This window comes from Peromyscus eremicus, chromosome 16_21 (genome assembly GCF_949786415.1).
Source record: "Peromyscus eremicus chromosome 16_21, PerEre_H2_v1, whole genome shotgun sequence".
Lineage (NCBI taxonomy): Eukaryota > Metazoa > Chordata > Mammalia > Rodentia > Cricetidae > Peromyscus > Peromyscus eremicus.
In genome coordinates, this window is record NC_081432.1 from 12,344,447 (window position 1) to 12,357,451 (window position 13,005).

General features: G+C 38.3%; 1 protein-coding gene across 1 annotated transcript in view; it reads right to left on the reverse strand.

The window, feature by feature from the left end:
- Nucleotides 1-377: 377 nt before the first annotated feature.
- The window catches only part of Pcdh15 (protocadherin related 15), a 623,956-nt gene continuing 611,328 nt past the window's right edge, over nucleotides 378-13,005 (reverse strand). Inside the window, exons 27-28 of the mRNA XM_059244015.1 lie at nucleotides 4,051-4,159; nucleotides 378-929 (exon numbers count right to left, since the gene is read on the reverse strand). Coding sequence (XP_059099998.1) covers nucleotides 378-929; nucleotides 4,051-4,159 — 661 coding nt within the window. The remainder of the gene's footprint in view (nucleotides 930-4,050; nucleotides 4,160-13,005) is intronic.

The window sequence follows — 13,005 nt, forward strand, 5'->3', positions numbered from 1 at the left end:
CCTCATCCCATAGAAAATAAAATTATGTGTGCTGAAAATCTAGAAATGGAGTACAATCTATGTTAACCCAAATTTAAATGATTTTTTACTGTTTACTACTTGTTTATTACAATGAAAACTAATTCAGGATCCAACAAATAGCTGAACTTTTAAGTGATATGTTATTTAGCAAATTGAATCTGTCCATAAAGGTTTTCTGGGGCTAACAATTAATTGGTACAAATGTCATCTCTCTCTCTTTCTCTTTTAGTGTAAAGCAGATTGTTCAAAATGTTAGCTTGTGCACGTGTTATAAACCCCATATGTTGATTTTTGTGACAATAAAAAGCACAGTTCATTAAAAACAAGTAAAAACCAAGTTATTATTTTTTTATTGGTCAGAGTTTTGTCATTGGTATATGGAGGCTGTTCCATGGGCCCATCCAGAGCTCCTCCTCATCTGATGGTGTATTGTCACCGTGGAATTCCATCGACTCTCTGGAGAGCTTACTGTCTACCATGGACTCCTGCTCAGCTGTGTTTTTCAGCCTGGTCCCCGATGGCTTCCCTGCCGAGTGCTCAGCCACCACAGGGCACGGGGCAAATGTGACCAGAGTTGGTGTTCTTTTCACTTTCTCTGTAGGAAACGGCCCCTTGAACAGCGTGTTCAGGGGCACATTCTCCTCACGGGTCACTGCCAACTTGTCTAACTTCTTCAAATGCCTCCCCAGCTGCACAGGGGAGGGGACCTTCAAGTTATCAGCGAGGCAGGCACGGCGTGTCCTCACCACAGAGCCATTCTGTGCGATGTAGATGTTGCCGTTGACATGGCTGTGCCCACCGGGCTTGTGAGGACAGCTTCTCTGACACTCGGGAGCACTGTCTTCTCCAGCGGAGCTGCTTTCGTACTCTCGATCGACCACTAACTTGATCATTCTTCTTCTTGCCCACTGGGGGAAAAAAATAAAGAATAACAACACACAAGTCATTCTCAAAGGAAATCGAAGGTCTGTGCAATCCACAGCAATTCCTGGAAAAGTGGAAAGTAAATTCTCCGGAGGGAGGAGGGACCTTTCCATCTCCCTTTCTTATCTCCAATTCTGTATTAGATTCAGAGTTTAAACATCCTTGAATAAAGTGTTGCTGAGTTTGGAAGCAGACCTACTAGGAAACATTTTCTTTTTACATCAAAATACAGTGAGATGTGAAAAGACAAGCGTATTATCCGTAGTTAGCTAAGTTCCAAAGCACTGTTTTACAGCTTGCTCAACTATTCAGGAGTGAAGCAGAAAGCCAGGAACAGAATTTATACATTGTATCCATTTTAAATGCATTTCTTTTCAGTATTTTAAAGATGTTTCTGAGTGTACATCACTCTAGTTTGTAATTCACTTCCTCATGTTAGTGAAATGTTGGTACATTTAACGTGTCATGAGTTGAAGCATCATGGTGTTCTGGGTCATCTCACTTAGACTCCACTTACTTAAAGGAACTATCTGTCCAACATGAGTGTGTATTACTACACAAAATAGAAACTCTACTTGTATAAGCAACTGGAATACAATGGATAGTTTCACTGACTCAGTTGTCTTTTACCAACAACCAACATCAGAAGTGATGAGGTGCGAAACATAAGGAATGCTGTGTGTTTCTTCAAACAGTATGGCACTTTGGGGGACTGTGAATGCTCTCTCTGCGCTGAACAGGCCATGTGTATTTTAAATAATGGTGTTTATTTGCCCAGAAGAGAAGCTGTAACTGGTACAATATATTTTAAATACAACATAAATGGTAATCACTTTTAACTTTCAAAATACGGTTTCATTTAAGTCCTAGAATTTGAAGGTAGGAGTTGATGCACGGTATCCTTGATACGGCACCTTTTCAGTGAGCAGACATGTGTAGAAACAATTACTCATATAACTTGTTGTTTGTCTAGTATCTATTCTGCGAAGACTACATATTTATCACATATATGCGTATCTTTTGTAGTTATAGACAACTGTCACTGACCATGCCACCTTATAGTCAGTACGGATGTTTCCCTGTTTGATGGTATAGGAGACGGTAGTCCGTTTTGATCTAATGTGTTTCCCCATGCACATCTATGTAGGTAGCACATGTAATCATTTTTTATGACTTCCTTCTGATCTTGAGTCAGAGTGAAATCATTCTAATGTCAGGAATCATTGCAGAGAACACACAGAAGGCACCGCACACAGGAGCACACACCACCGCAAATCCCACCTACTAGGAACTCTTCTAAAGGGCTGTGTTGTAACCTTCGGAGTTTGCCCCTGGAGACTTCTTTGGGTCGGCATCCTTCCTTCTGTCGTAATCAGGCACCTGGAAGCCCCAGGGGCCTCCAGAGAGACTTTCACTAGTACTGCTGCTACTGCTCAGTTCTGATTCTGCCTCACTTTCCACGCTTCTCTCCACGGAGGCTGATTCTGCACTGCCCTCCTCAGGGTCGTCTTGAGCCTCCAGGTCTGCGGACTCATCCGTGGGAGCTGGCTCCCCCTCTTCCCCTTCCTCCGGCTGTTCTTCTTCCTCCACCGGAGGCTCTTCCTCCTGCTCTTCCGGTGGCTCCTCTCTCTTGCCCTTCACTTCCTGGACTTCCTCTACCACAGGCCTTCTTCTAGCCAGCACGATGTTTTTTCTGGCTTTCTCTCCTTCTGACTCAGTGGACTCCGATTCCTCCGACTCAGGGGTGGAGCTCTCCTCCTCTTCCTCAGACGGGGTCTCGGACTCAGATTCTTCCGTGGTCTCGGACTCGCTGAATTCGGACTCCGTTTCTGTGTATTCTGTGTAGTCGCTGGACTCCTCCTCTGATTCCACGGTGCTTTCTGTCGCTTCCTCCTGGTCTAGAGTTAGCTGGAGGTAGTCTTTGTCCTCTTCCTCAAGGCGCCTTCTCCACTCCTCACCCTCGAGGTCAATGCCTCTTTTCTCAGCGAGACCTCTGACTTTCTTGAAAATCATGGGGAAAATCCTGGCTCTCTTCCACGTTGGGTACGTGGGCTCAGCGGCTGGTGGCTTCTCAACGGTGACCACTACCTCTTCCTCACTAGGTTCTCTAATTTCAACTTTGGGTTTTTTAACTTTTTCTGGCTCTTCCTGAAAGTTTTGAGAGTGCAATTCAAATGTTAGACTCAATTCTGGTGTTAGCTTGAGGATAGTTATGACGTGATCTTGTCCCTCATAAGTTAAGCGGGAACTCATAGTTTGGGTAATAGCCTCATGCAAGCTATGCAAATAGTTCCCCCAAAACAAGGACAACATTCTTTTCTGAGGATAGAGAGAAGCTGGCTGGCAGACAATAAGTTATTTTATTTTGGCTTTCTGGTATTAATATCCAAATCTAATGGTCTTTCTTTTCTGTTATTCATAGTTTCATTAAAAAAAAACTTATACCAAGAAAGAAATAATCATTACCATTTCCCACTCTAAATCTAGAGTTTTGGCTTGTTAGCTTTCTGCTGTGTTTCAGAATTTTAAAAATTCATGTAAATACATTAGGTAATTTGAAAGTTTATGAAAAAAATCTAACTGTCTTGTTGAATTTTGAACCAATTAGACCTGCAGTAACAACCATTTCATGGAAAGAAAGGGTTGTTTGCAAAATAAATATAGCAGGCAAGGTATAAGAATTTGAAAGAAATGATTCATTTTAACTCTCTGATAATTGAAATACAAAGACTGTATTTTTTCATGATTTTTAGTTAAGCAGATAGTGTAAGAACAAAAGTAACCAGGTATTATATAATTTTTATTATATTTGTTTCTTAATTCTGTCTTTATAGAAAGACATTCATGATTTTAGAAAGCATATTTATTGTAACTTCTTTCAGTTGTTTAAACTTCTATATAGAAGGAAATAACCTGAAAAAAGTTAAGGAATTTCCCTCCATAGATAAGAGAATGAAATAAGAGCACTGTGACATTTCTTTGAAAAGCAAATACTGAATTATTAGGACTTTTTAAAATTGGAATATTGGACAGCATGTTAGTCAAACTGGATCAACAATACAGTTAGCGCATTGCTACTTTACTCAACAAAGTCGCGACAATTACCTCTTCCTCTTCATATTCCTCCTCAGCTTCTGCCATCACCTCACCATACTCCTCCTGTCCAGCAGGTGGGAGCAGTCGCCGGCGACTTCCATACTGGGGCATTTCATACCTGCAACATAAACTTGTAACTTGAGACATTTTTTCATATGTGTGTAGAATCTACCACAATGACTTCTGCTTTCTTCGTTTTCTTCATCATTTCATCAACAGATACTTAGACAGGATCTATTAAATACCTTCTAAAAATGAAACAAACAAAACAAAACTACACGTTAAGAACCACTACCTGATGGCCAGAGCGATTTTGTTTTTGTTTTTGTTTTTTCCCATAAACCCTTATGAATACCCTGGAATAACAAGGAAGAGAGTTGTTATTTCACATGTAAATTTGAGGAGAGACGAGAAGTAGGAAAAAGAAAGATATAATACTTCACCACTAAATGAAGAACCAAGGACACCAGGGAGAGTCTACATACAAGTATGTATCTCACCAAGGATGTAAAAATCTATGTCTTTACATGAAAGTTTGCATGGAATATGGCCTGTGGGGTATTTTTCTTCTTCAGTAGTTTTTGTAGGTAGTTGGCTTAAGTGTGCAGAATTAACTCTACATTTTCATATTTACTATTAGATTCTTAAGTATATTTTCTGTTTTTATTTTTACTTTTTCACTGCTCTGGCACAAAACGTCAGGTAGACTGGTTAGGTAAAATGCTAAACACAGCATACAGAATAAATGGTGAATCCAGGAATTGAGCAAACATGTTTGACTTCTATATTCCATTTTAATTACTATGAACCTTCTTAGCACATTTCTAGAAATACAAGCAGCATAAATGAAAAAGCAAAATGGTGAGAACTTGACTAACATAAAAATCAGATACACTATTCATTTTCAAATGTAAAATTGGGGCAATGACATTTTAAAAATAAATTCTATTAGTAATAATAACTTCCAATTACATTTAAAAATAATACAATACAATTCTGTATGAAAAACTGAAGATGTACCCATGCTCATAACTGTAATAATCTTGTCCATATTCCTGGCCAGGATCAATCCCAGATTCCATGGATAAATCCTATTGTTCAAAAAGAGAAATTTGCAATTTTTAAATAAATTCTTTACATATTTCAGTTTTAAGTGAGATTTCCATACCTACAGTTCATGTCTCTCCAAACACGCCTGCCAAAATAAGTTTAATGACAAGTGTCGTTGAACACATTCCTGTTCTCACAGTTTCAGCTCTTGTCATGGAATACATTTATCATTAGTGTGTGAATGGGAGAGCTCAGTTTTCCTGATGGTAAAACTGGAGCATTTTCAGGTGGGTAGTTTTACTTGCTTTTAAGTAGCTTTTAAGATTAAAGTAATCAATATTCAACTACATTGTAACTTATTAAGTGCCTTATGCAGCCAGGAAAACTATTCCAATAACTTTACTTGTTCTGTCTTCCTAATAATGGTTCTCTGTTACCAAGTGCTCCCTCGTCAAACATTTTATATCATCCAATAGTAATTCATACATTAATAAGAACTTCAGCTTAATGCTGATTCTGGGGTTAAAGACCCGTGCTTTCAGATCTTACTAAGGTTTCTCCTGACTCTTGATAATACCCACTTTTCTCAAATTCTTCTCTTTTGCTGTGCTTTGAGGTGTATACACAAAAGCAATTTCAGTAGCTATTAAATTAATTTCCACACATTTCCATTTTAATTCCATTATATTAATGATAAATGGCAAAACTTAAGAAGATTAAATTTACAATGGAGTGAGATAGGAGGACGGGAGAAGCTGTAACTCTCCACAGGAAAGTGGGTTGGTATATATAGATAAGCCGCTATTGATAGGAATTGGTTCTGTTAATAGGTATGTAGCATGAATCAGGAACTACTGCCCTTCAGTGAAGGCAAAGAGGAGTCATTTATAAGGCACACAAATCCATAACCTATGTGATAAATATGGACAATAACTCTTAATTATGCCACAACTTGCCAAATCATTTAAAAGAATTAATTGTGATTAACCTCAACCAAAGAAATCTACCAAAAATCTGGGATTTGGGTTTTTCTTGAAAAACAAAGGCATGGCATTATCATTATCATATACTCCAAGAATCTTGTTGGTGTTTCCTGCCTTCCATGAGGTCTGGTTCCTACTCATCTACTCCACTACTCCACATCCATACTCAGCATCACCCTGCAATCTGCCCCCTGCCTTGCTCTCACTTTATGAAGGTTGTTGATGTGTACATTCCCAGCCAAGTTCCTGTCGTTACTAGGCCCACAACTGCCCTTCCACAATAATGCCAAATGACTTCTTAACTTACAAATACTTGGAAAACCAATTCAGGTGTGAGTTAAAACTCATTTAGCATTCCCATTAGAATAAACATTTGAAAAAATAATTAGCAATATCACATGTTACCATGGACAGTGGGCAGCTGGTACCCGTAAAATTCTGGGGTGCGTGTGTGGGGGGATATAAATTTGCAAAACCTGTTGGAAAATGTATACCACAATATATTCTTCATAACAGTCCCAAATCAGCACCAATGTGAAGGTCCAAGAAATTAGTCCATTGCAGCATGTAAGCACAGGATAGGCAAAGGAGGCTGAGGTGAAGTACAGACAGAGCACAATGTGAGATCCCACTCAAAAGAGGTTAGAAAAGAGGTAATATGCACGTTGCATGTTATAAGCCTGGAGAGCACTTAGCATGAGGGAAAGCTGTGCTCGAAGCTGACTCACGTGCTAGTCACGCACAGGAGTTCACTCTTGAAATTTCCATCTAAGTGGTATATTTGTGCTTTGTAGCTGTAGGTTTTAGTTCAACAAAATTTTCCATTATAGGAAGGGAAGCATAAAATGAGGTTAAGAAAGAGCAGTAAGAAATTAGAACAAAGTTAAAGCCTAGTTTTAGGTTACTTCAAAAAACATGTAAGCTCCACACTGGTGAGTTCAGACTTTTAAGTGACTAATAGCATAATTATATTGGTTTACATAAGGCAAGAATCTCAGAAATGCTACGTTTACACCGATAATCAATGCATGACTAATCTAATACATATAAGGTGCCAAGAAGAAAACTCTAAGTTTTAAATTTAATTTTAGTAATGATTAGTTATATAAAACTGTACTTTTTATTGCTAAGGTAAGAATAAAACTCAGGTTTTGATTGTTGCTGTATGTTCCCAGCATCAACTACTTTCAACACAGTCAAGGTTAGAAGGGAACAAAACAGGAATGCTGGAGTGCAGAAAGATACTCTGCAATTCCGAGCTAGGTCAAGGTAGACAGGGACTAACAAAAATATGAGTAAAAAGCAGAATGCTAAGGGTTAAAAAAGGAAAAGAAACAGAGGAAAGTCCTAGTGACACAAAAGACCCCAGAACTGAACTAAGCAGGGGATGGGACTCAGTCTCATCATTGCATGCCACTGTCCCTGTCTGCATCCCTAGTCACTGCATGCCACAGCCTCTATCTGCATCCCTAGTCACTGCATGCCAGGGGCCCTGTCTGCCTCCCTAGTCACTGCATGCCACTGTCCCTGTCTGCCTCCCTAGTCACTGCATGCCAGGGGCCCTGTCTGCATCCCTAGTCACTGCATGCCAGGGGCCCTATCTGCACCCCTAGTCACTGCATGCCACTGTCCCTATCTGCATCCCTAGTCACTGCATGCCACTGTCCCTGTCTGCATCCCTAGTCACTGCATGCCAGGGGCCCTGTCTGCATCCCTAGTTAGTGAGCCAAAATATGATTGTGTGAGTGGACCAAACATTTAACATTATTTTAAAGTTAATTTTTGCTGTTGACCACACAGAAAAAGCAAAGTTAACTTAGACTCTTATTCCTGTAATGTTTAAACTGCTATAAATCAGAACAATTCCAGTCCCAATTTCTCAGCTTCTCCCTGCTTTGACTAGAAGCTCATGGATTGAGTGTGACTGTCAACATTTTTAGGTGATAGCGCTGGTTGGGAGAATGCATATGTTGACGAAGGCTGTGTGTATCTAAATAGATTTTAACCCTGAGTTTTCTGGATCAATCATCCTGGAAATTTTCTAATTAGAAGTTTAACCTTAAACTCATATATGTCTGTCCCCTGTCTCCAGATATGGGAGGAAATTCTAAACAAGAAATGCTTTTCTTTAGTAAAAGCAGGGTACCATTCCTAGAGAAAGGAATCAGATGTTTAGAAAGGCTTATCAAAAGCCTAAGTTTATCATAAAGAATAAAAATATTTCAAACTAGTATTGCTTTATATTCATTTTAGTCTTAGAGGTAGAGAACAAATAAATAAAATAATGTGTGTTTGTCGCGTAACTCTGAAAATACTTTTACTTTGTAGGAGAAACGCTTACTCATACATGTGCTCGAGAGAGCAGAGCAGATGTTGGAACATTCCTTCAGCCTTTGCCTGATCTCTCTCTGGCTTGAGGAGTGATGTGATCAATGAGTTCCCATTCAGATGGACCCCAGCTGCTGATAAACCATGGAGTGGCTTTATGCAGTAGTGGCTCAGTCTTGGGGAACAATCTTTACTTGCCTAATTTCTATAGTAGGGGTCCTCAACTTTCCTAATGCTGTGACCCATTAATATAGTTCCTCATGTTGTGGTGACTCCCAACCATAAAATTATTTTTGTTGCTACTTCATAACTATAATTTCCTACCATTATGAATTGTAATGTAAATACTTATGTTTTCCAATGGTCTTAGAAGACCCCTGTGAAAGGGTTATTTGGGGTTACAACCCACAGGTTGAGAACCTGTTCTTCTAGAGCGAGGCTAAACATTTGTAATTTTAGCCACCAGCAAGCAATTGAGAGGTGATTTCTATTTATTTACTTATTTCTTTCAACTTGAAAACACATTTTCTCTTCTTAGTAAAGGGGACCATATCAGAGGCCACCCACTCGGCCCACACATAACAGAAATATGAAAGTATTGTAAAGGTTTAGTGAGGTTGAAAAGGAAGTGAAAATCAATACCTCTGGTTTAAGAAGAGAAGGTCTCAACAGTTGATGCTGCCAAAGGAAATCAAAACAGGAAAAGATTTAGGTAATAATTCAGATGGGAAATATAGAATAAGATTGAGAGGAATAAAGGCAACAGCTTGAACCTGTCACTTAAGATATGACTCATTATTCACATGACAGCTACCAAACTATTAAGTAATATTTTAGATAATTACTTGGGAACATAAGGTATATAAGAAGTCATTTGTTTTAATTTTGGTTACTTTAATTAACAAATTTATAATAACCTTAATAACTAATACCCATAAAGATATTTTTTGTCTAAGTGCAATAGTATCAAGGATTACTTGGGCTTCTAAAAAAAATAACACAGGGTTATTTTGACAAGCTTAATCTTGATTCAAGTTGTTTATTATTTTACTTCCCATCACATAAAGTCTAATACATCCACTAGGAAGACTAGGAAACTGGAGTAACAAGATGCAGTATCTTTGGGACTGTATTTAAGGTGTGGTCCTCATTCCTCCGTTTTTTGTTTTTTGTTTTTTGTTTTTTTAATAAAATATGGATGGTTCACATTCAAGCATGTTTTCAAAGTCTTTTGTGAGTCAGGAAATTGTCCCTCCTCCAATTTTGTAGGGCCTCTAACTTGCCTTCTTCCCCTTTTACTCATTCAGTGAACTGTGACAAAGTCCTTATCTGTAGCTTTCATGATAATTTATGCTTCAACTAGATGGGAACTAATGCATGATCAATTCACTCTATCAGTGCATTTTGGGAGTAAATTGTTAAATGATGAATCTTCCTGTATGCCCTGCGAAGGTAGAAGACAGCTCTGGAAGTGATCCTGTCTGTGAACCAGCTGCTCAAAATGAGCATTTAGACATGTTGCTCTTTGAACAGGAAAGGAAGTTTAGGGTAGAGACTCTAACTCACCTGCCATCTGTTACGATCATCCCTGAGAACTAGTTCTTCATATAGGTCATGAGTATGATTCTACATAGTCTAGAATAAATACAATCTGAAGTATAAGCTACTTAGAGAATATATTTCCCATCCTTCTTTGGATTGAGAAGCTGTGTACTAAACCAAACTAGGTTTCCAGTAACTTTGCTGACACCATCACTCAGAAATCTCATCCAAGACTATTGGTTAGAATCCTCAGAATGTTCTTTGTAGGCTGAGTCAGAGGAACATAATAGAAAACTCAGAGATTTCTAATGTTATGATTGACTTATTAGATATTTAAGATAGTTGGACTAGGTAAAACCCTGGACTGTTTTTTAGAAAAAAAGGTTAAGTAATTTTACAGGTCCTGAATTATATCTATTGAACCAGAAAACCCAACTTAGCATGCTATCACAGTCTCAAGTAGTTACAATTCAGGACAAAGACATCCATTTTTGTTTACACCCTGATTGATAGACTTAAAACTCCAAAGTAAAGAAATAGAAAGGAAATGCATTAGAAAACATCATTAAAAGTTTTGATTGAAATAAAAGAAGGTAAAACTAGCTTCAAAAGAACCAGTATTTGTCCTATATAATTATACAAAAGCTTTCCTTGAAGGCTTGGTGCTGTACCATATGATAAGGCCCTTACCTCTGGTGCAAAGCCTCCCCTGAAAGGCAGAAATGGAAACTTGTATTAAATGCATGGATTTTCAGACCAGAGAGAATTAAAGATAAGGACCATTTAAGGGAATCAGAGGAAATATGATAAATTTTTACTAAAACTTGTCTCACTGGGGCATACCTCCTATAATATTATTAAGATGAGGAGATTATGAGTCAGGTCTGAATGACTGAAAAATTATTTTCACAGATCTTGCTCTCATATGACCCATTAAGCACATCCATTGAGCAGGTAAAGGTATTGCCACACAGCCTGATGAACAGAGTTCAAACCTCAGGACTCACACAATGGAAGGAAAGAACTGACTCTTGAAAGCTGACCTCTGACCTCTATCTACACACAAGTTATGGTCCATATGTTCCCTACCCCCATGCATGCACATACACCGAAGACATAAACCTGAAAATAACTTAAAAAGAAGGTGTAATAATTCATTTTGATTCTATTATGATCAACGGGCATAAAGGTATTCTGTGCTGTCTCTTGTCTTAGTCTTGATATGAATAATAGGTTCACTGCAGAGGTAGAGATGCTTCTTAAACAGAAAATCAGGTAGGTATGTCCATACTCAGATTATATTCCACAAAGTGACTGCAATTCTTTTGTCTGTGTCAACTTGATTCTAACAACAATGAAAACAAAATAATGATACCTCCCATGAGTCAATTACATCATTAGAACTAAAGTGAAGAAGGTTCTAGAGATTTAACTTCCAAGTATTCAAAACTATAAAAAGGTAAGAAAAGTTCACAGATCACAAGTTGTTCTATATTTGATGGCACTTGAGAGTGACAGGGGAGTGTAACAATATGGGTGCCACTAATTATGAGACTTTTCTTTATGTGCTGTGTATATAGTCAATAGGTTGATGCTGTTAACCTTGTTGTATACAATGGTGCTGAAGAGATGTTACTGAGTTAAAGGCACAGCTTTCTAAGGTACAACTAAAGTATCTTTGCTGAACACAGGTAGCCATAATTCTACAGCAGTGGTTCTCAACATGTGGGTCACAAACCCCTCTGGGCATCAAACGGCCCTTTCACAGGGGTCAAACATCAGATATTTACATTATGATTCATAGCAATAGCAAAATTACAGTTATGAAGCGGCAACAGAATATTTTGTAGTTGGGGGAGGTTCACCACCACACGAGGAACTGCATTAAAGGGTCACAGCATTAGGAAGGTTGAGAACCACTGCTCTACAGGATGAGTCTACATATCTAAATGTGCCTTAAATGGTTACCCAATAGCTTGGTGGAGCTGCTGGTTATGGGGCAAATACAATGTGAAGTAATCCTCAACAGTTTAATTTCTGAAAGTTTCTGTAGTGAATTTTACAGTGTTTAATTCAATTCTGCCAATGCAACATGGCTATTACAACCATTCTAATTCTTGTAAAACTTTATACATATTCAAATGTACTCCATTGTCTTTTAGAGATAATAAGACACGGCTCATACTTAGGACTTAATTCTGTTGATGGCACACATATCAGGTACTATATCCAGACAAATTTTACTTTCTAGGATATTTTAATTTTTTCCTTTTATTAAATATGCAAAAAATCCAATATCCTGGTTTAGTGGCTCCTACCTACAACCCCAGCCCTTGGAAGGCTGAGACAGGAGAAGTGGAATGAGTGTAAGGTCAGTGTGGACTACATAGTGAGTCTGAAGCCATTGTGAGTTATGTGTTCAAGGTGACAGAGCAAGATCCTTTCTCAAAAGTAATCACACACACACACACACACACACACACACACACACACACACACATTCTGGTGTTTTCATTGGGTAACTATACTGCTATTTGAGCTCCAAGGTGGAAACTTGCCCACAAGAGGTATATAACACAATCAATATTCATAATTATCTGTGCTCTTTCAAAGCACGAATGTTGATAATTTTAAAATCAGTCAAATAATATCAATGTGTCTTTTATGTAACCCTATTACATTGTGTGTAGCAATCACTTATTTTACATCCTACGTCTGTATACATTTAATTTTAATCATGACAAATGTGTGATTAATGTTTTCTTTTAATTTTAAATAAGCTATGCAACCATCCTTTATCCATTGGGCAGACCTTAACAAATGCAGAGGAAAGGATGTCCTTTTCATATAGACAGGTGGTGAGCTTGGAGCATTGCAGAGAGGAGGAGCATTTAGGCTCATATATCTAAATAACCTTTCTAGGGCTCATGTAGAAGATATTTTAACTGGCTTTCAGCAACACCCTATCAGAATCCACCACATAGCACAAGTTCTCAGGCATGTATATGACCAGCTGCCAACAGAAACTCCAACTGAAGCTTTTCAGTGAAAGAGATAAACA